This window comes from Papio anubis, chromosome 5 (genome assembly GCF_008728515.1).
Source record: "Papio anubis isolate 15944 chromosome 5, Panubis1.0, whole genome shotgun sequence".
In the NCBI taxonomy this organism is placed as follows: domain Eukaryota; kingdom Metazoa; phylum Chordata; class Mammalia; order Primates; family Cercopithecidae; genus Papio; species Papio anubis.
In genome coordinates this window covers 66506131-66527096 of record NC_044980.1, presented here as the reverse complement: position 1 = coordinate 66527096, position 20966 = coordinate 66506131, and the positions used below count along the sequence as shown (strand labels likewise).

At 40.8% G+C, this 20966-nt stretch overlaps 1 protein-coding gene and 1 long non-coding RNA gene across 3 annotated transcripts; one reads left to right on the top strand and one right to left on the bottom strand.

Moving 5' to 3' along the window:
* Positions 1–12133: 12133 nt before the first annotated feature.
* BTF3 (basic transcription factor 3) lies at positions 12134–19253 on the bottom strand. Of its 2 annotated transcripts, none has more exons than XM_009208606.4 (6): positions 19108–19253; positions 18465–18533; positions 15064–15177; positions 14534–14735; positions 13263–13319; positions 12134–12439 (listed from the first exon to the last, which is right to left on the bottom strand). In XM_009208606.4, exons 2-6 carry the CDS (start codon positions 18531–18533, stop codon positions 12393–12395), a joined length of 489 nt encoding a protein of 162 aa, XP_009206870.1. In that variant the 5' UTR covers positions 19108–19253; the 3' UTR covers positions 12134–12392. The 2 variants fall into 2 exon arrangements, with proteins under 2 accessions (XP_009206870.1, XP_003899848.1); XM_003899799.5 differs by having other exon boundaries at positions 18867–19236.
* A 116-nt stretch (positions 19254–19369) lies between these two features.
* LOC103885171 lies at positions 19370–20126 on the top strand. Its single transcript, XR_002522593.1, has 2 exons — positions 19370–19557; positions 19975–20126. It is a non-coding gene; the product is annotated as an uncharacterized LOC103885171 (long non-coding RNA).
* The last annotated feature ends 840 nt before the right edge of the window (positions 20127–20966 follow it).

Here is a 20966-nt window from a genome sequence, read left to right as displayed (position 1 = left end):
TGGCACATGCCTGTAGTCCCAGCTACTCAGGAGGCTGAGGCAGGAGAAGGGCTTGAACTAGGGAGGCGGAGGTTGCAGTGAGCCAAGATCCCACCACTACACTACAGCCTGGGCGACAGAGCAAGACTCCATCTCAAAAACACAAAACAAAATAAAAGTAGCTTTCTTTCTTTGTTGTCTCTCACAGCTTCATTATCCTTTAGATGAGAGAATTAATTTCCAAATGGATCATACAATGTGGGCAAGATGATCTAGTAGGATTAGAGGAGAAAATATTATGATCTTTATTTTCACATTGTATATTTAATCTCATCCTTCTTAAATTTAAATTTTGAGTTAAATATTGTAAAACAATGTTTTACAATAATATGCATATTAGTGGACTAGTACAGGTTTATAATCTATAAATAAATAATGAGGGAATGCTAATTTTATATAATTTTTTTTTTTTTTTTTGAGACAGAGTATTGCTGTCACCAAGGCTGGAAGTGCAGTGGTGCAATCTCAGCTCACTGCAACCTCCACCTCACGGGTTCAAGCCACTCTCCTGCCTCAGCCTCCCCAGTAGCTGGGATTACAGGTGCATGCCACCACATCCAGCTATTGTAATTTTAGTAGAGACGGAGTTTCATCATGTTGGCCAGGCTCATCTCAAACTCCTGACCTCAACTGAGCCGCCCGCCTCAGCCTCCCAAAGTGCTGGGATTATAGACGTGAGATATTGTGCCAGGCCAGAATGCTAATTTTATATAAATAAATTAGTTATTTTGTTACTGAAGGGATATAGAATCATAAAAGTTTGGAGACCTTTATTCTAAAAAAGTAACTGTCATCCTGCCTGTATTTCAGAATCACTAAGAGAGATTTTTAAATAAATTACATTATGCCTCACCCCATCCCAGACTCAGTGAACCCAGCCTTCAGGAGTGAGGTATTGAATATGTGTATTTTCAACAAGCACTTTCTGATGATTCTGACACAAACCTCCTTGCTAAAAACCACATTGTTACCTAGAACTAAGTAAGTTCACCAAGGGCAAAGTAGATATCTTTCTTGTTTACCTTTGTATCTGTATATATATAGCATAGTGCTTGACACAGAGTAAATGTTCCATAAATGTTAGCTGGAGGAATGAATGATGAACAAATGAGCCACAACCCAGAGATAGCCTCTGACTCCCCTAGTCTTTGTTTTCATAATTAGTGTTTTCATATAATTGTTTTACACATTCAAGTACCTTTTATATATAAAATTGGGTACCTTATTTTGATTGCTTTTAGTAAACAGTTGTTTAACATGCATTTTAGCATTATTTAGCATTTAGCATTTCCTATTATCAATGGTACTATTTTAAAAAATATTGGCTGGGCCCAGTGGCTCACGCCTGTAATCCTAGGACTTTGGGAGGCCGAGTGGGAGAATCAGTTGGGCCCCGGAGTTGGAGGCTGTAGTGAGCTGTGATCGCACCACTGCACTGAATTCAGCCTGGGGAACAGAGCAGGACCCTATCTCAACAACAACAACAACAAAAAAAAGTCTTTATGTCTAAAGCTTTCTTGTGTATATCCAATTGTATGCTTAGAATACAGCCTCAGAAGTAGGATTTGTGGGCCAGGCGTGGCAGCTCATGCCTGTAATCCCAGCACTTTGGGAGACCAACGTGGTTGGATCACCTGAAGTCAGGAGTTCGAGACCAGCCTGGGCAACATGGTGAAACCCCGTCTCTACTAAAAGTACAAAATTAGCCAGGTGTGGTGGCAGGTGCCTATAATCCCAGCTACTCAGTAGGCTGAAGCAGGAGAATCACTTGAACCAGGAGGCAGAGGTTGCAGTGAGCCGAAATCGTGCCCCTGCAGTCCAACCTGGGCAATAGGAGTGAAACTCTGTCGCGGAAAAAAAAAAAAGGAAAAAAGGACCCGGCGTGGTGGCTCATGCCTGTAATCCCAGCACTTTGGGAGGCCAAGGTGGGTGGATCATGAGGTCAGACCATCCTGGCTAACACGGTGAAACTCTGTCTCTACTAAAAATACAAAAAAATTAGCCAGGGATGGTGGTGGGCACCTGTAGTCCTAGCTACTCGGGAAGCTGAAGCAGGAGAATGGCATGAACCTGGGAGGCAGAGCTTGCAGTGAGCTGAAATTGCGCCACTGCACTCTAGCCTGGGCGACAGAGTGAGACTGTCTCAAAAAAAAAAAAAAAAAAAAAAGGTTTTCTAAGTCAAAGAGTAAAAACTTTTATTGTCTTTTTCCCCTATGGCAATTTTTTTCTTTTCTTTTCTTTTCTTTTTTTTTTTTTTTTTGAGACAGGGTCTTACTCTGTCACCCAGGCTGGAGTGCAGTGGTGCAATCATGGCTCACTGCAGCCTTGACTTCCCAGTTTCAAGTAATAAACACCCACCTCAACCTCCCGAGTAGCTAGGATCAGAGGTACACACTACCACGACTGGCCAATTAAACAAAACAAAACAAAACAAAAACAAACAAACAAAACTTTTTGTAGAGACGGGGTCTCACTATGTTACCCAGGCTGATCTCAAACTCCTGGGTTCAAGTATCTTCCCACCTTGGCCTCCCAAAGTGCTGTAATTACAGGCAAGAGCCATTGTGACCAGCCAAGACAGTAAGAACGTTTTAAAGGCTGTAGCTATTGTGGGAAGAATAAATTAACATTGAACCCAGATCTGGTTCAAGGAGCAAGGCCTTGCTTGCAGGGTCCTTGCGGTCTGGCAGAGTGAGGATCTTCTGCAGGGCTTTTTGGTGTGGCAAATAGGCTCGGAGTGTCTGATTGCCTTCTTGTCCCTGTTTCTACCACTGACAGGCTGTGACACTTAGATTCTTCAAGCCTAAGTTTCTTCACCAAGAATGTGAATATTCATAGCTATGTGACAGGGCTGCTAATTCTGAAGCACTATCCCAACGGTAGAGCTAAAAGCATTAATTTGTATATTTGACATAGTTCCAAAGGGACAAAAGATTAGAGTCTAGAAGTGGCTCTTATGAAAATATACCACTCCATCTCCCTTCTGTTGAAATATACTGTTTACCCAAAAGGGGGTTTCAGTGCTAGTTCCTCAGGTGGGGGCCCAAGAGATCCCACAACTCCAGACTCAGCCCCTGAGGAAGGTTCAGAGCTGTTCAGCAACTCTGGCCAATGGGTCACTCTGGAAATATCAAAGGTGGGTATCGTTGTTTGCAAAAGGTAGTGCTGCTGTAACTGACAAAAATAATCATGAGGCTGGGTGCAGTGGCTCATGCCGGTAATTCCAACACTGAGAGGCTAAAGTGAGAGGATTGCTTGAGGCCAGGAGTTCAAAAGCAGCCTGGCAACATAATGAGGTCCTGTCTTTATTTAAAAAAATAAATAAAATAAAATAAAATAACAAGTGGTTTGAGCACTCCTTCTCTTCATGGTGTGCCAAAAAAACTGGTCAGGCAAGTTCTTGCTCATGGTGCCAAGCCACTCTAAATAAAACAGAAGCAGCTCCCGCTTCCTGTTCTTCAATGATTGCTTATTCCAGAAACTACCAAGCAGATGGCAAATGTTTGACTGTCCTTTGGCATGTCTAATTGGATCCCAAAACCATGGTCCGCATTTCATCTTTGCTTTTTTGTTATTGTTGTTTGTTTTGTTTTGTTTTGTTTGAGACAGGGTCTTACTATCGCCCAGGGTAGAGTGTGGTGGCACGATCTCAGCTCATTACAACTTCTGCCTCCTGCGTTCAAGCAGTCCTCCTGCCTCAGCCTCCCAAGTAGCTGGGATTACAGGAATAAGCCACCATGCCCAGCTAATTTTTGTATTTTTAGTAGAGATGGGATTTCACCATGTTGGCCAAGCTGGTCTCGAACTCCTGACTTCAAAGTGATCTGCCTGCCTCAGCCTCCCAAAGTGCTGGGTTTACAGGTGTGAGTCACTATGCCTGGCCTGGTTTTGTTTTTGAGCCTGGGTCTCATTCTGTTGCCAAGCTGGAGTGCAGTGGCTCTATCATGGCTCACTGCAGCCTCAACCTCTTGGGATCAAGTGATCCTCCCACTTCAACCTCCCCAGTAGGCTGGGACTACAGGTGTGCAGCACCATATCCAGCTAATTTATTTCTGGTTTTTAACTTTTCGTAGAGATGGGGTCTCACTGTGTTGCCCAGACTGGCATCTTTGGTATAGGGCTGTGTTCTCAAATTTCTGTGTGTTTAAGGATGACTCAAGGTACCCAGAAGATGTGCATATTCCTGGTCCAACCCCTAGAGAGTCTGATTCTGTAGTCTGGGGTGCAGCCCGGGAAACACTGGCATAGTAGAAGCAGCCCTACCCAGATAGGAACCAGAAGACTGGGCTCCATTTACATCAGCATAAACCTGAGAAGTCACTTCACCTCATTGGTACCTCTTTCTTCGTGGTAAAGCTTCATTTTTACAACGAGGGGAGCAATACTCACTCATCATAAGGCTGGTTGCCAGAAGATCCAATTAGAAACCGTAGACAGGAAAAGCACCACTATCACTCAAAGCACATACTCAAGGTCTAATAATTTTGGCTTCTGCCTTTCACAGTGAGAAAACCTGGGCAACACCTGGTTATGTAACCCTGTATCCCCACTGTGAGCCTCTGTCCTGTGGTGGAGACTCTCTTTTGTGCTTGTGTGTTTTGCGGTAAGAGATCACAGCTGGCCTCCCCCCAGGCTGTGTCTTCTGATTTCCTGCATGGTAGTCCTTGCGCTGGGCGTGATCACCACTGTGATTGGTCTTGGGATCACCTTTGGAATACCTGTAAAACCTGCAAGTATGTGTCACCTCTGGGAGACCAATCTATCAATAATTCACTCAACCAACAAGAGTATATTTATACTCCATATATTTCCAAAATGGGTGAGTCTACTGATAATGTTCGGCATGTGGTAGGTGCCAGCCACTGCTCTGTTCATTTCACACATCTTGTCTTTATTTTATTCTTAACAAACCTGCAGGGTGCTATTACCATTATGACTGTGAGTCGGTGGGGGGAGGCAACTTGCCCCAGAGCATATCGCAAATACATTAAAAAGCCAGGTTTCTGATCCAGGTCAGCCTGACTCTGAAGTCGGGATACAGTTTCCACCTTCCAGGAGTTTCCGCTGTGATTAGGAGACTGGTGAAACAGTGGTGGACAATACAGAACAGCATACGACCAGGAAATAGATTGAGTGAGATGATACATTTTCCAGTAATTTGAGAGAAATCAGCTAGAACTGATGCTGAAGGGACAAGGTCATGAAAGTGAGAACTGGAGCCACACCTTGTGGGGCAGTGGAGGGGCGGGGTTCAGATTTAGATTGAGGTTTGGGAAGAAGTTTGCCAGAGGTGGAAACTGTGTACCCTCTGGTAGGACACAAAGGATTAGGACTTCGCCCTTCACCAAACTTGAAGTATGTGAGGAAGAGAGGTGAAAAATAACACTGAGTACTTAAGGGGTGCGGGTGAGTGAAAAATAAGGGAGGATTATGGGCCAGTAGCACTGAATTGCATTACACACACGCATTCGCACATTCACACCACGCTTCCCCTCGCCACAATCTGGCAGATGCTCTCCCCTCTGCCATGATGCCCTTCTTCCATTGCTTATATGGCTGGCTCATAGAGGGTTTAAGACTAATCTCAGGTGTCCCCAGACTGAGTGAAGTGTGCCACCTCTGTGCTTCCACAAACCCTGCATAAACCTTAACCCAGCTCCTGGCCACACGGTGCAGTAATTATCTGTTCTGTAATGCATCTTGAAGACAAGCAATATCCTTCTAATCCCAGCCCTGCTACATGCTTATTGGACAAATGCCTTCAGCAATGCATGTTGATTATAGAACTGAACCTTGATGCTGCCAGAAGTAGGGCCATGGAAGTCTTTTGAGATGATAAAAGCAAGCAATGTTTGTGTGGTTTCAATGAAGGAAATGGAGTGTAGAGAAAGTGATAGATTTGAAATATGGGAAACTGACTCATCAAACTGCCATGAAAACAGACAAACAAACAAACAAACAAACAAACCTAAGGCTTAGGGTGTTGATCTCCTGATGAGAACAGCTTTGGACTCACGATCCTAGCCAGCTTTGGGAGTTAGTAGGGTTCTACACAATGGGACATTAAGGGTAAGATCTGGATTCTCATTTTACCTTTTGAACACTCATTCAGAAAAGCATTTATTGAGCACATATTATGTGCCAATAATAGTGCTCTGCTCAGGTCTCCTTCAAGAGCATCTGCATCAAGAAGCTCCATTAACTGACAGCGCCAGCCACCACCTGTCTGGACCTACCACCACATTCATGCCAAGGCTACTCTTCCCCACGCAGTCCCCAGGCAATGACTGAGCACTGTGGGGTTGCTAGTGCTACCCATCCCTCAAGACATGGGACCCTGCTAATGGGTGACTTTACCTCAAAGACTCCACCTTGGCCTGTCTGAAACTTTCTTAGAACTGGCTGCAGGGCAGGCATGGTGGCTTATGCCTTACCATCACTTTGGGAAGCCGAGGCAGGAGGATTGCTTGAGGTCAGGAGTTCAAGACCAGCCTGGCCAACATGGTGAAATGCCATCTCTACTAAAAATACAAAAATTAGCCCTGTGTGGTGGCAGGCACCTGTAATCCCAGCTACTTGGGAGGCTGAGGCAGGAGAATTGCTAGACACCAGGAGGAGGAGGTTGTAGTGAGTAGAGATTTCGTCACTGCCCTCCAGCCTGGGTGACAGAGCGAAACTCTGCCTCAAAAAAAAAGAAAAAAAGAAAAAAAAAAACAACTGGCTGCAGTCTAAGGCTTCCTACACAGACCTTCATTAACCCCCTCCTTTCATAGGCATTAGAACTGCATCAGGATAGGTTCCATTGCTTACTTTTGCTTCCTTCCCAAACTATAATCCTCCAAGTCAGATTCACTTCTAATCTAGTTTGGTGTTAATTTCTCAGAGGACGAAAAATGACACAGGTTCTTGCAGATTATCAGATCATAACAGTTCTTGTCCCTAAAACCACAATGCCAGGCACCTCTTAGATTAAGGGATATAAACTGGTGTTATCTGCCTCTTAATTGTCAACATAGTCCCAACTATAAAATATTAAAAGATTAAGATATAAAATATTTAAGCCTTTACCAAGGCTTCACCCCCTCTAAATCAGGTACCTAAAGTATTTCCAGCCTGTTTATCACTCTACACACCCATCTGGAATTTTCTGGGTATACATTATTTAGGTGTAAATGTGTCTGAGATACAATGTTACCAATGAGCTATTTACATCTTAACTTCTACCATCTAATATTTATGCACTTGAAATTTTTAAAAATACCTTTCACATTATTTTGACTACCTCCCATTCGTTTTTCGATGGGGTAGACTAATTACATTTAAACAATAAGATCAATTTAACTCATAGTATCCCCATGAAGTCAGCATAGAGAGTTATCCTTGCTCTCATTTCTAGCTAAGAAAATAACGGAGGGGGCTACATAACCAGCCCATGGTAAAGCTTAAGCCGCAGCCTAGGCCTATGGACCCTCTCCCAGGCACCTTCCAGTACTTCTCCAGCAGTAGTGAGTGTATGTTTGTTTGCCCACACACAGTAGTATTACAAAAAAGAATGAGGGAGAATAAGAAAGAAAAGAGGGAGGAGAAATAATGGGGAAAAGGACAATGGTTACAGCTAAAACTTCGGTCAAAAAAAGAATGATGGTAAGAAGCAGAAGGGGGAAGAGAGACATGTTGTTATTAAAGCTGATGTTCATGATCATGAATGCATGTGTCAACATTTAATATTTGTCTTATAAATCTTCCAGATTTAGGCCGGGCGCCATGGCTCATGCCTGTAATCCCAGCACTTTGGGAGGCTGAGGCGGGTGGATCGCTTGAGGTCAGGGGTTCAAACCAGCCTGGCCAACATGGTGAACCCCCATCTCTACTAAAAATACAAAAATTAGCCGGGCGTTGTGGCAGGTGCCTGTAATCCCAGCTACTAGGGAGGACGAGGCAGGAGAATCGCTTGAACCCAGGAGGCAGAGGTTGCAGTGAGCTGACATGGTGCCACTGCATGCCAGCCTGGATGACAGAGCGAAACTCCATCTCTAAATAAATAAATAAATATCTTCCAGATTTACCACATCAACAATGCAAGACAGCTTCACAGCAACTGGGCTTCTTGTGCAAGGACCTCAGCACTTGCTTGCCACCCTCCCAGCTGTGTAATGGCAAACTGGACTGCAGTCAAGGGGAAGACGAATCTGCTACCTACTGTGGTAAGGTGGACAAGTAATTATTCAGAATTATATGAAAACATTATTGTACGTGAATGCTTTCTATTAGAATTAATGCCTTTGTCTAATACAGGTCAAATGCCCAACAGAGTTCTCCCATAAAACCTGACATTCAAGTGTCCCAACCAGAAGATGTGGACATATATGAACAAGGTGTGTGACACAAGAAATGACTGTGGTGATTGCTCAGATGAATCAGGTAAAAATGAAAATATGTCATTAATTTTTTAATGGCTTCTTGGAGTGGCTACCCTTATACTTCAATTACATAAATTAACTCGTGCTTACAAGCCTTCCTTAAGGATACATCCATGATTTTAAGATTCTATCATTTCCAGTAGTTTGTGCATATTTAAACTAGATGAATTCTCTAGCTAAGAATACAGCCAGTTCTGTAAGAATTACCAAAGGAAATAATCTTGATAGACAGCTCTTATCTGCTATCAAATTCCTTCTATATTTCTTTACAAATGTTGGTGAAGATCAAACAAAATTCTGTTGAGTGCTTTGGCTCTCAAAAAATTTTTTAACTTTGCCATTTCCTTGCTTTTCCTCCCTCACTTTCTTCCTTCTCTCCTCCCCTCATTCTGTTCCCTACAGTTTAATACTTGGCAAACACCTGATCACCCCACAATCTCATAAAACCGTGGCAGAGGTGCAATTCCAATACCTCGTGGCCCCAATTAATATCTGAAAGCCCTATCAGAAATACATTAAATAGATAATTTCCTGCCTTTTGTCTGGTCATTGTGGAGGGTAGAAATAGAAATGCTAGGAATTACAGATAACAATGCTCTGGCAAATAAAGACTAAAATTATAAGGAGATCCTTTTCTTCTTGCTAGCTGCCAATTAGCAGTGATTCTTTTCCCTGCTGATTGAACATACAAACTCAAAGGTACCCTTTCTTATTATGTAATATGTCAGTATGTTTATTTTTAGGCTGATGGTGAGGGGTAGTACTTGTCTTGGCTTTTCAAAGTACAAATTCTTTCACCCAAACATGTAGAATCTTTAATAAACATCTGCAATTTCCCTGCTGGGCAGTTTTCACAAATATTTTTAAGATCCAGGGGGCAATTTCTTTTCCAATAATATCTTTTTCAGTCTACCTTGACATTTTAACAGTTATGGTTTTAAAAATAAATAAAATTGTCTAGTTTTACAGTGCCCAAAGTGCTCAGGCTGGAGATGTGATACTGTTTTCTTTGCTGACTGTGCCTGCATTCCCAGAACTCACTGCAAAAATGGCATTCAAGACTGTGCTGATTGCAGCGATGAAAACTGATGTAAATAGAAGACTTTTCTAATCATTTTTTTGGAAAAGCTGAAAACTGCTATTAGTTGCCTTAATACTTCTCTCAAAAAAGTATATTATATATATGTGTATAATATATATAACATATATATTATATACAATACACATACACTCATATATATCTTACTGGGATGGCAGAGGGAGGGAAGAGCTACTGAAGAACACGAATCCAGCATTAATGGAGAAAAAAATGATTAGTAGAAATCAGACCAAAATCTTACTTTCAGTTCATTTCTGTTTCCAAATTTTAGAATGTAGCTTTCTGTTCTGTGAACCATAGGGTTATGGGAATGAAACAAATGTATTTTAGCTCAATTATTTCAACAAATAAAGGGTATTAATCCTAAAAGCTCTCAGATCAAAACAGATGTCTGTTTGTTTCCAGTCTGCCCCTCTAGTCTGCCAGGGTCTAAAATTCTTTCCAGCAGGTAGTGAACTTGAAAGAGCAGACATGGATTTGAATCTCATCCTAACACCTGGGGGGCTGTGTGACCTGAGGTAAGTAATTTCACCTCTTAAAGATAATTTTCTTGTCTGTACAATGAGGCTCTTTCTTGGGGTTATAAGCAAAGACGACACAAAACAGGTGGTAGAGTGCTTTTTATATGTAACAGCAGCTAAAGGGACTGTAGACAATTAAAGAAAAATTGCAAGGATATGGTAGATTGTATTATTATCCAAAAATATCTGCTACCCTGGAGGGTTATACTTCCCCAGTCTCACAGCCACTACTATGCACGTGACTTGCTTTGGCTAAGGAAGTTTATTAATGATATGCATCACTTCCCAGCATAACTTTGAAAGAGCCAGCTGATTGTTCTCCATCTTTTCCCTATCATGAGACTGGCAATGTCCCAGTTAGATGTTTCTGAGTACAGCAGAGCCCAACCATGGGCAAACCACAAACTTCAAAAGTGACAAACCTTTGTAGCAACTAGACTTTTGGTCCTTTCTAACTGTAACATAACCCTACCTATTTTGATGTTGAAGAGACAACAAGAAAAACTTGCCAAATTAATCCATAGCCACCAATACACACCCTTATTTACACAATAAGCTGAAGAAATAATTTTAGATTGTTGGAAAGAAGTTGCTGAGTGCAGGCACAACAGGCTTAACCTTAGACAACATCTGTCCAATAAGCAAGATATGCTGGGACAGGCCTCACCTGGAAATCAATTGCACTTCTGTTTAGTCCCTTTCTGCTAGGCCTAGATCAAACCGGAAAGATATTCAGACAGTGGCATTCTCCACAAGCTTGTCAGTCAGTCAGTCACCCCCAATGCTTCTTCAAATGAGAATGTTTCCAATCATGCTACTCAAAGCAGGGCCAGTAGGCCAGTAGCATTAGCATCATCTGGGAACTGGTCAGAAACATAAATCCTCAGGCCCCATGCCACCGCCCTCCAGCTTAGCCATTCCACTTGCTTTGGTTATGTTTGTAACAGCTTTAAGAGCCAGCAAGCACATGACCCACCATCTTCTCTGCCAGGAGGCTGAATGTCCCAGACAGGTGTTGACATCAGTGTGGGACCTAGCGTGACTATATAAGCACAGCCCAACCTGACCCACAAGAGTCTGCAAATGTGCATTTAGTTTTTATAATTTTGTTACAGCTGAGACTTCAGGATTCTTCTCACTGTAGCAGTGTACTTCAACAAAACTGATAAACATCCTGAGGAAAATACAATGTAAATATGTGCAAATACTATTTACTCAAAACTTTGTTTTCCCTACAGTTAATAGCGGCTTTTAGATACAGCTGTATAGTACTTTCAAAAGGTACTTGCAAATTGCTATGAAAATTTAAAATAAATTATCATTACAAGTAGAAACTTTTCTTCCTCAAATGGCCTTGGTTCAGATTACACAATTGTTTTAATTGTAATTTGTAAAAATGTTTAAAGTAACCCGATGTTGAGGGATTTCTGGGACCATGAGACTGGTAACCTGATTATGGTGGCAGACATTACAAATTCTTTTAACTGTATATGCTCAATTTTACTGTACATTTTTTATTAAATAAAAATATAACCCTATTCATTAGTGTTGCCACTTAAGGTAAAGACAGTGACCCAGGAGCCACTCCTATTCTAAACACTACCTTTTCCAAGTCACCTTATAAAATATCCTACAAAGAAGGGATCTGGAGATTACTTTTACTTTTTAGAAGTTCTAAACCTCAGGTTACATCTACAAAAAGGAACTATTAGTTCTTCACAAATTGAGGAATAAAGGAGGTAACACCAAGGTAATTCAGAAAAGGCACTTAACATACGCCTGCAATAGAGAATATCAGGGGGAAGAGTCTGTTTATCTACTCTATTCTCGTATTTAAACCCACCACATACCATGGAAGCACTAAGGACTGTTGGAGAGAAAAGTTTTCACACATGAGAACTTTATACTACCTTTGTTACACTACACTGTAATTTAAAATCTTTAATCAAATCCCAAAGGTTATCAGCCATATTACATACCATGATTAGCTTTCTATAAGCAATTTTTTTTACTGTGTACAGATCGGTGTCAATAAAATTTAAAAAAACACCCTGTATACTAGGCAAAGAACTTTATTAACCTTTGTTTCAAACTTGATTCCCAGGCTTCTTCGGCTTAATTAGCTGCAAAGAATGAATTGTGTATAAGCAAAAACTGAAAAGAGCTGCAGTGTCCAAGGGGCTTGGGCTTAAAAATATTAGAGATCTAGATTTTATCAGATCCATAAACAAAAATTTCTTAAAAAGCAGTCATAATATAAAATAGCAGCTCCCAGTAACTTCTTCAAGTTTTATCTTCAGAAGTTGACTCAATTCAGTTTGCCTCATTCTTGGAAGCCTCATCAAAATTCTCCACAAGATCTAGGAAAAGGAAAAGAGTAGAAATTCTTAAAAAAGCCAAATCTACAAATCATCATCAATCTTAAAAGGCGATGAGGAAAAGACATTCATTTGCCAGTGATGATAAATACTGTGTCACAGCCCCAAGAACAAGAATGAAGGGGAGGAGGAAAAAAAAAAAAAAAGCCCAGTCCCCCCACCCTCCACCCAACCCCACCCGGCTCCATTCCATCTCACAGACTGGTCAACATAATATGAGGAAGCAGAACCAAAGAACACAATGACACAGAATGTTAAAATTTTCCTGGATTCCTAAGGATACCTGTCTATGCAAAATGGAATATTTGTGAGTCTAGTGATTCTCCTGCCCAATAAATATTTTAGAAGAAAGTAAATTTATCCAATAACAAGAGACAAAAATGTCTCATGATTCCCAAAGGAGTTATGCTGCTATGGATTTTAGAATGCTTTTATATATATATATATCCCAAGATACCTGAACTACTCCACGCCTTCTTGTAAATTCATGAATTTCAAAGTAGGGAGCAAGGGTCATTAGTGCTCTGCAGGTAATAGTTATATTTAGGGTACTATATATATACTTATTTATTCAATATTTAAGATTAGATACCTACACATCCTTGGGATCCCACAAAGAAACAAGCCAAGTCAAGTCTATAAACGTAATTCTCAATTACCTAATATTGCATTAGTTTTCTCATTCTAAGTAAGGTCTATGTCCATCTAACTTACCACCCCTCTTCCCTGGGTAATTTATCCTACAAAGATTTCTTACTCTCCCTTGCTAAGATTCCCTAGGTTAACCTCAAGTAAACGTTCCTACCTGGAACTTCATCATCATCATCCTCTCCAGTAGCAAGTGGTGCTTTTCCATCCACAGCTATAAAAGGAAAATGTAAACATTATTTGTCTAGGTTTTTAATAAATAGCCACCAAAAAAAAAGAACAGATGAAATGCCAAGTATTGTTACAACTTATTTCCGTGATAAGGGACATTTGGGATTTTATCTACGATACTATCAATAACATGATATTCTAATGTCTACAAATGGGTTAAAATACTAGGAACAGCCAACAAACAAAATTCCATACCCATCCTTTCAATCCCTCTGGGCCACCATAGGCCCTGAGGTAGTATAAAGACAGTAGGGAGCTCTTAGAGTGCAGGTAAAACCCACATACCAAATCATGGTAAGATTTATTTTGGGAGACAAATGAAGATGCCATTTTCTCAACTACTTTGTGTGTGGCATAAGGATGGTGCTCAACAACCACTTACTGAAATGAAAAAATTAAAGTAAAAAAATTAAGAGTCTGTGAGTGGTAAGCATCCACTCTATCACACAAGAATATGAACGTACACAAGATAGTTATGTACTAGCCCCATACAAGCATCAGTGGGATACTTCAAAAGCCTACTTCAGCTCTGAAAGCCCTGACAGTCTAGAACCTGCAACTCAATGTGACAATAAAAATGAAAATTGAGGCAGAATGAGTCAACACCTAGAAAAACATGGGTAACTAAAGAGCCATCTATACGCCTCTGACTTGCTCCTGCATTCCCATTCTTCAAAATTTTAAGAAGGTAGAAAACAGCGTAACACTGCCACATATTCAGATGTATATTCAGCTAAACTATTTTCTGCCCTGAATAAAATCCCTATCACACTGTAATTAAAAATGCCAGAATATTGGCAGGCCATTTTTAAAAGAATTATTGGTAATATCAACTATATAGATGAAACTAAAGTAATTTCATAATTTATACTAATTTTTTTTCAATTCCAAACTTACAAGTAGTTATTGGCAAAGCACCAAATTAACATTTTCATCATTTCTAGTTAATATTAAGTATCTGATCCAAATCAAGTAAGTAGAAAACATTCCACAAAATCAAGTGTAACGATCATAGCATGCTACATCAATTGCTGCAAACTTGAGCAAGGACACTTGCTTAAAATCAGTTACAAATCTGTTCTTTTTAAAGCTTGCATTTCCAAACTTAAAAATACTCATATCCATTCTGACCCCTGAGATCAGAAATCAGCTGCTAAATGAGTAATTCCCTGGCAAAACCATTACTAGGAAACTCACATTGTTTGGGCAGAGCTTCGGCCAGTCTCCTTAAACTAGTCAGACTATCTGCGCCAAGCTGGTTTAAGATGCTGGGTAGCATTTCTGTCAGCTGCTTCGTCTCAGCATGGCCTGTAATGGTGAAAGTGTTCGCTGCCAGAGATGCCTGAACTTTAGGGTTGTTAAAGTGGATCACTGTTCCTTGGTTTGTAAACATATTCACCTATTAAGAAAAGAAAAATTTTAATTAGCAATGCTGACCAAAGTCTCTTTAAAAACAAATGTTTTATTAAATGAAGTCTGCCTAACTAATCTAGTATTTCGCTGCGAAGCACAGGTGAAATTTTGCCTGGAATGGCATACGCGTTCTAATAGCATTCAGACTTAATGATCTCCCTGATTTATTAATTTATGGTAGAAACACGTTGTAGGGACTCTGAAGTCACTAAGTTAAAAAAAAAAAAAAACAAAAACAAACCCATTTAATGCATGAATGTTAACTTTTCCCAGCCAAATCTTGTTTTTTTAAAGAAACAAAACTTGACACTTGCCTCTTCAATACCGGAGATATTGTTTACCCCTAACTTCTTTAAGGAGAACTGAAGTTTTTTATCATCTGCTGTGGCTGTTCTATGAACCACCTTCTTCTTTCTGCGAGCAGTTCCCTAAAGTCAGGGAGAAGACGAAAGAAAACAGCACATTTATACCACAACAGATATTTTTCAAATGGGAATAGTTTCCAATTCATTTCTGACCTTTGGATTTGTATAAGAACATTACCATAATCATAAACTTATGCAGTGAGCCGGCAGGCTAAGGCAAAAATAGAAGCAAAAAATGGGAAAGGAAAAGAATGATCTTTACAAAGTTCTACTTTTTACATTTGCTCTAAAAGTGATCAAAGAGGTAGCATGTGTCAACCTAAATTAAGCATTTGAAAGAACTCCACATCCAGAATTATTAACCTTTCCTTTTTTTTTTTTTTTTTTTGAGACAGGGTCTCACTGTGTTGCCCAGGCTACAGTGGCGCAATCTCGGCTCACTGCAACCTCCGCCTCCCAGGTTCAAGCGATTCTCCTGCCTCAGCCTCCCAAGTAGCTGGGATTACAGGCACTCTCACCATGGCTGGCTAATTTTTGTATTTTTAGTAGAGATGGGGTTTCACCATGTTGGCCAGGCTGGTCTCAAACTGCTGGCCTCAAGTGATCCGCCCACCTCGGCCTCCCAAAGTGTTGGGACTACAAGCATGAGTCACTGTGCCTGACTCCTTTTCTGTTTTTATATTAAATAAAAATCAACACCCAAATTAGTATTTACAGGCAAGATAGTGTATGGAACAATCAAATGAATCTGTATATAGACTTCTATAGCACTCGAGAGTAAAGTCTGAAGTCCTTACACCTTAACCTACAAGAGCCGTACACAAACTGTCCTGCCCTTAATATGCCACTCCTGACTGCATCTGCTACCACCCCTCTTCTTTAGCCAAATAAACCTTGGCTGTTCTTTGAACAGGCCAAGCAGGCTATGACCCAAGGGCCTTTGCACATGCTGTTCCTCTCTTTCCGGAACATCTACATGGCTCTTTCCCTCACTGCAGATCTCAAGTCTTATGTCACCGGGTCAAAGTGGTCTTTCTCAACTACCCAAAGTAAAATAGCAACTTCCACACTCACCCATCAATTTCTTTCTATCCTGGTTTATTTCTCTTCATAACACTTATTACTATAAGAGATAAATACATTTTATCATCCATCTCCTTTCACTAGAATGTAAGCTCCATAAGGACTTCTGTTTGTTGCTATAAACCCAGTATCTACAACAGAGTCTAGCTCATTGAAAGCACTCAAGGAAAGGCTATCACACCCAACTACCTCATTTTCCCCCAACCTCCATCCCTATTCCTATTCATCCTTTAAAATCTTATTCAAGTCATTACCTCTTGTGTGCCTTTCCTAAATTCTACAACTATCCCCTTTCCCTATGCCAAATCATTCCCATCTCTAGATTTTGAAAATGCTTCTACTATTGTACTATGTATATTACACTGTGAAAACAGATTTATTTATTTATTTCTTAAAAAGACAATAATCAAATTATCACCACTGCTAGGCCTAAAGCCCACCTAGGGACTTTAAACTTCTTAAATTTTATATTCTCAGGATCCAACATAGTAAAGACTTAAATAAATCTTGTTATTTAACTGAAGAAAATATCTATAGCTACAAAAAAAAAAAAAAAAGTACTGGTTACTAACCTCTCCCAACTATTAAGAACAAAAATCACTTTGAAATGGTCATGTATGTATCTGGTTTCCAAATAATCTTCTCTAAGAAATTCAAAGGAATTTCTAAGATTGTAAAGACAAACCCAGCATACCTTCTATAGGTTTCAGACACTTCACATATGTCGAGTTCAATTTTCACTTAATTATTATTAACGCTCTGATTAGATATGAAAATAAAAGGCTTTTGTAACATTTACCTAAGAGCACCTAACACCTACAGTTTTCTCTAAAGCAAAATTAACTCACCTAATTTCACATCCCATAATAAGTATGCTTCTTAAACAGTGAAGAAATGTTTCCATATTCTGTGACTACAGAAATACCTCTTGTATTATTAGCTAAATGAGTATTAAGATGTTAGGACACAAAATTTAATCTTGTATCAGCTTTAAATATCCTAGCAAATCTCAAGATTTTCCTTTACCCTAAAGTGATGTCTCCCAAAGTTAAAGCCTAATGATGGGAGTAACAACAGATTGCACATAAGCACATTATTCAAATTACTCCTTCTGAAACTGTACTGAAAGTAAGAGTGGTTAAAAACACCAATATAAGAGCATCCAAACACTGACACACAAAAATTTGAGTTTTGCTGGCACTTGAAGGCCAGTCTGGTAACAATCGATTAAAAAGGGCAAGAAACACCTAATGTTGTTAAATATGTGGGTGTGGATCTTGAAGACTGCTAACATTAGCAAAAATAAAAAGTAAAAAAAAATCAGGATAAATTCACCGCTGGCAAAGTTCAGTAATTTAACAAAGCTGTATATTATTAAGTCTACGTGCAACTTCTGGCTATCTCACAGCTGACTCTAAGTTAAACGCTTAAAGTTGGGAAAAACTAATAGGCAATAAACACGTACTATGGAAGCTTTACAAGTTTTACCAAGTAGAGACATGCTCTGTTTCAACAAGCTACCACACCTTGTTAAATACTAAGAATGTGCTAACAATACAAACTAGGTAAACCTCTGTCTACAGTGGACTTCTTATTTAAGTAAATTACAGGACAATCTAAAAATCAACTTCAAAAAAGAATCCCCTTGATGTGAATCAATATCTACCAGGAAAAAACAATTAATCAAAAACTGATCATTTAAAAATCAGTCACTTTAATTCCCTCATTTTTATAGTAATACAAAGTCAGAAAAGGAAATACACCTACTTGGGTTATATTTTCAAATCTAACAGTCACTGCCCTTAAACTCCAAAATGTACCTATATCTTCAAATACCCTTGAAAATATGCAACTACCCTAAAGAATATTTAGTTCAGAAAGCAGTACAGAAAGGTCTCAATTTACAAGAGACACAAACAAGCACTGACTTTATACAACTTAGGCCAAAACAAGTCAAGGGTATGATGTGCACAACGATCTAACTGAAATGACACATTTTCCTTACAAATTAAATTAGGAAACACTTTTGTTCTACTTATACTCTGTAACACTGAAAACACAAACATATTTACACAAAAGCGATGTTTTTAGCTCGTCTCACTGATGTGTCTCTAACTCTTGTCTCCCCGGCTCCTTGGGATTTACTGGCTCCATGAATTTCCCTAGATAGGCAAAGTTTGTCACCGATAATATAAGAAGTGCAAAAACAATGTTTTTAAAAATACCTAAACCTTAAAAAAAAAAAAACCCGAACTATTAAAACTTACTTTCCCACCAATGCGCACTTGTGCCTGCAGTTTGGCGAGTTTTTCCTGGTTCATGATTGTTTCTTTCATCTAGAAAAAGAGGAAATCCTCAGCAAGGATAGGTTTAGCTCACTCTAGCATTCCACGCTCGTTATTTCCCAAGATAACAGCAGGAAAATAAACGTCCTACACAGGCCGAAACCTGGATCCCAAATCCACCCCGCAGAGCTCCAAATTTGGGTTTCCAGGGAGCCCAAAGAGCACCCGCCTCCCCACACTCCCCCACAGCTCCCCGCTCTTGGCAGGCCCGGATCAAGGGCTCTACCCCACGCCTGGCCAGCACCCCCCACCCATGGCCCTGGCCTGGCCTCGGCCTAGCCAGGGCCTCCCCGGCCCGGCCACTCTCCGCAAGCCTCGCGGTACCTGAGGCTCCTGTCCTCGGGTTCCGCCGCGAGGTGGAGGTAGAGACAGCGTCGCCTCGCCCCCAGGGCAGCCGCCCCTGGCTCGACCTCGCCCCCGAGAGTCAGCCTGAGCGGGAGCGCCTGTCCGTCGCATCGCCTTCCTCTCCTCCTCTGCCCTGTCCCTCCCTGTCTCGCTCCTTCAGGGAACTTCCCGCCCCCGCTCCCGTCCTCCTACCACGCCGCCGTCCAGAGCCTTTTTGTACCTTGTCGGAGCGAATAAGGGGCCGCGCGGGGGACTAGGGTTGGTGCTCAAGGGGTCTCGGGTGGACCAGCTGAGATTAGGCGCACACACGCGGGGACGCAAGATGGCAGCTAAAGGGAGGCCGGAAGTGACACAAGGCCACTTCCTCCAAGAGTCAGGAAACTGACTTCGCCGCGAGCTCAGTTCTTCCTTGCGCAAGCGCGGCAGCGTTTGTGACGGTAGGGCGAGTGCGTTCTCTCCTCTGCCTCTTTCAGCAGCTGCCCGCTGCAGGCCGCACGAGGGACTCTGGCTTCGGGCGCCGCCCGTACCTCTGGGAGAGGCCACAAAGGGGTCGGAGAGCGCGGTCCTGTGCAGTTAGGGTTAAGTCCGCTCAGTCTCCATTGGGCCCTGATCCTGAAGTTCTGTACCGTCCGAAGAAAGGGCCTGTTCACGTTTCCCGGAGACGCTGGAGGTGCCCAGCTTGTGCTCACCACTCGAGCAGCCCTACCCTTGTTGGAGGTGTAGGTTGGAGAATTGTAGAATTTCCCTCTCGGCCCGAATGAGCCATTACCAAAGCATTTTGTCAAAAATAATGAAGTTAGTTTTGCTTTCCGAGATTAGGTGGTGTGGTAGATTGCGGGACCGAGGTTCAGAATTTATGGGGGCTGTAGCCCCGAGCCCCACACCTCAGAATGCAACTCCGTACGACGAAGGAACTGGTAATCCGCATTTCAGCCAATATAGCGGATGACTAACCACCTTAAAACGGTCTACACAATTATCTTGTTTATCAGGAAAAAAAATTGACTCCTAGATACCGAATTGGCGTAGATTTGACAATTAGGAGTTCACGGTTAAGCAGACTTTTTCTATCTTAATCCAATCACAGGAGAAATTCTGCCTGCTGTGTTTGGAGAGACAACGCGTGGATGTGAGTTAAACTTTGCTAAACCCCAGGACAAGCTTTAAGACAAAACCACTGATACTTAAAATGGCAATTTAAATAAAAATGCTGTCTGATCAGCCTTTTTGTGGTCTTAACCATGAAATGTTTTTGCGTATTCAAAAGTGAGTCCGAAATCTTAGAATGCAATGTATATAGCAAGAAAACTTGTGTAAGTGCAGACTCCTCTCCAGTTAAGATCAATATTTAAACTTTTTGAATACTTTTTACATACAAGTTTGTTGAAATTGATGTCTCAAGAACATAACTGGTGAGGACAGCTGTATTGCTTTTTAGAATAATTGTTACAGTTATATTTACAAAAAACAATGTTGCTTCAGTTAAATATGAGTGAAGTTTAGTACAGGAAAGGGTGTTCGTAATGGATCACCTTCCTAATGACAAAGACCAAAATGGCAGTACCAACACTTCTGTGCTCTGGAGATATTACAAAATATACAGAAATACTCCCCCTTTTTGAGAGAAATGTCTGTCTCTGTCCAGGAACAGTTTTTTTTCCTCTCCTCCATGTTATATTGGAGACATTTGAAAGTTCCTAGTCACGTGATGTTTTCTGAGCTTTTATAGAAAAAAGATTCTATGTATGTAACCTGCCACCTGACTTTTTTTTTTCTTTTTTTCTGCCTTCCCTCCCCTCTGCCCTGACTCATCTTTTAATACACCCGTTTTCAGGAAATATTGTGAGCTACTTTATGTTTATTTTTTGAAACTAGGGATGCTGCTAATTTTATTTTTATGATTTTTTTTAAATGAAAAACTTTAAAAATATTAAAAGAGATGGGATCTTTGTTGCGTAGGCAGGGCTCAAACTCCTGCGCTCAAAGGATCCTTCAGTCTCAGCCACTTGAGAAGCTGAAACTACAGGTGTGCACCATTTTCCCTGGCTTATGACTTTTTAAAAAAAAAATTTACTCTTG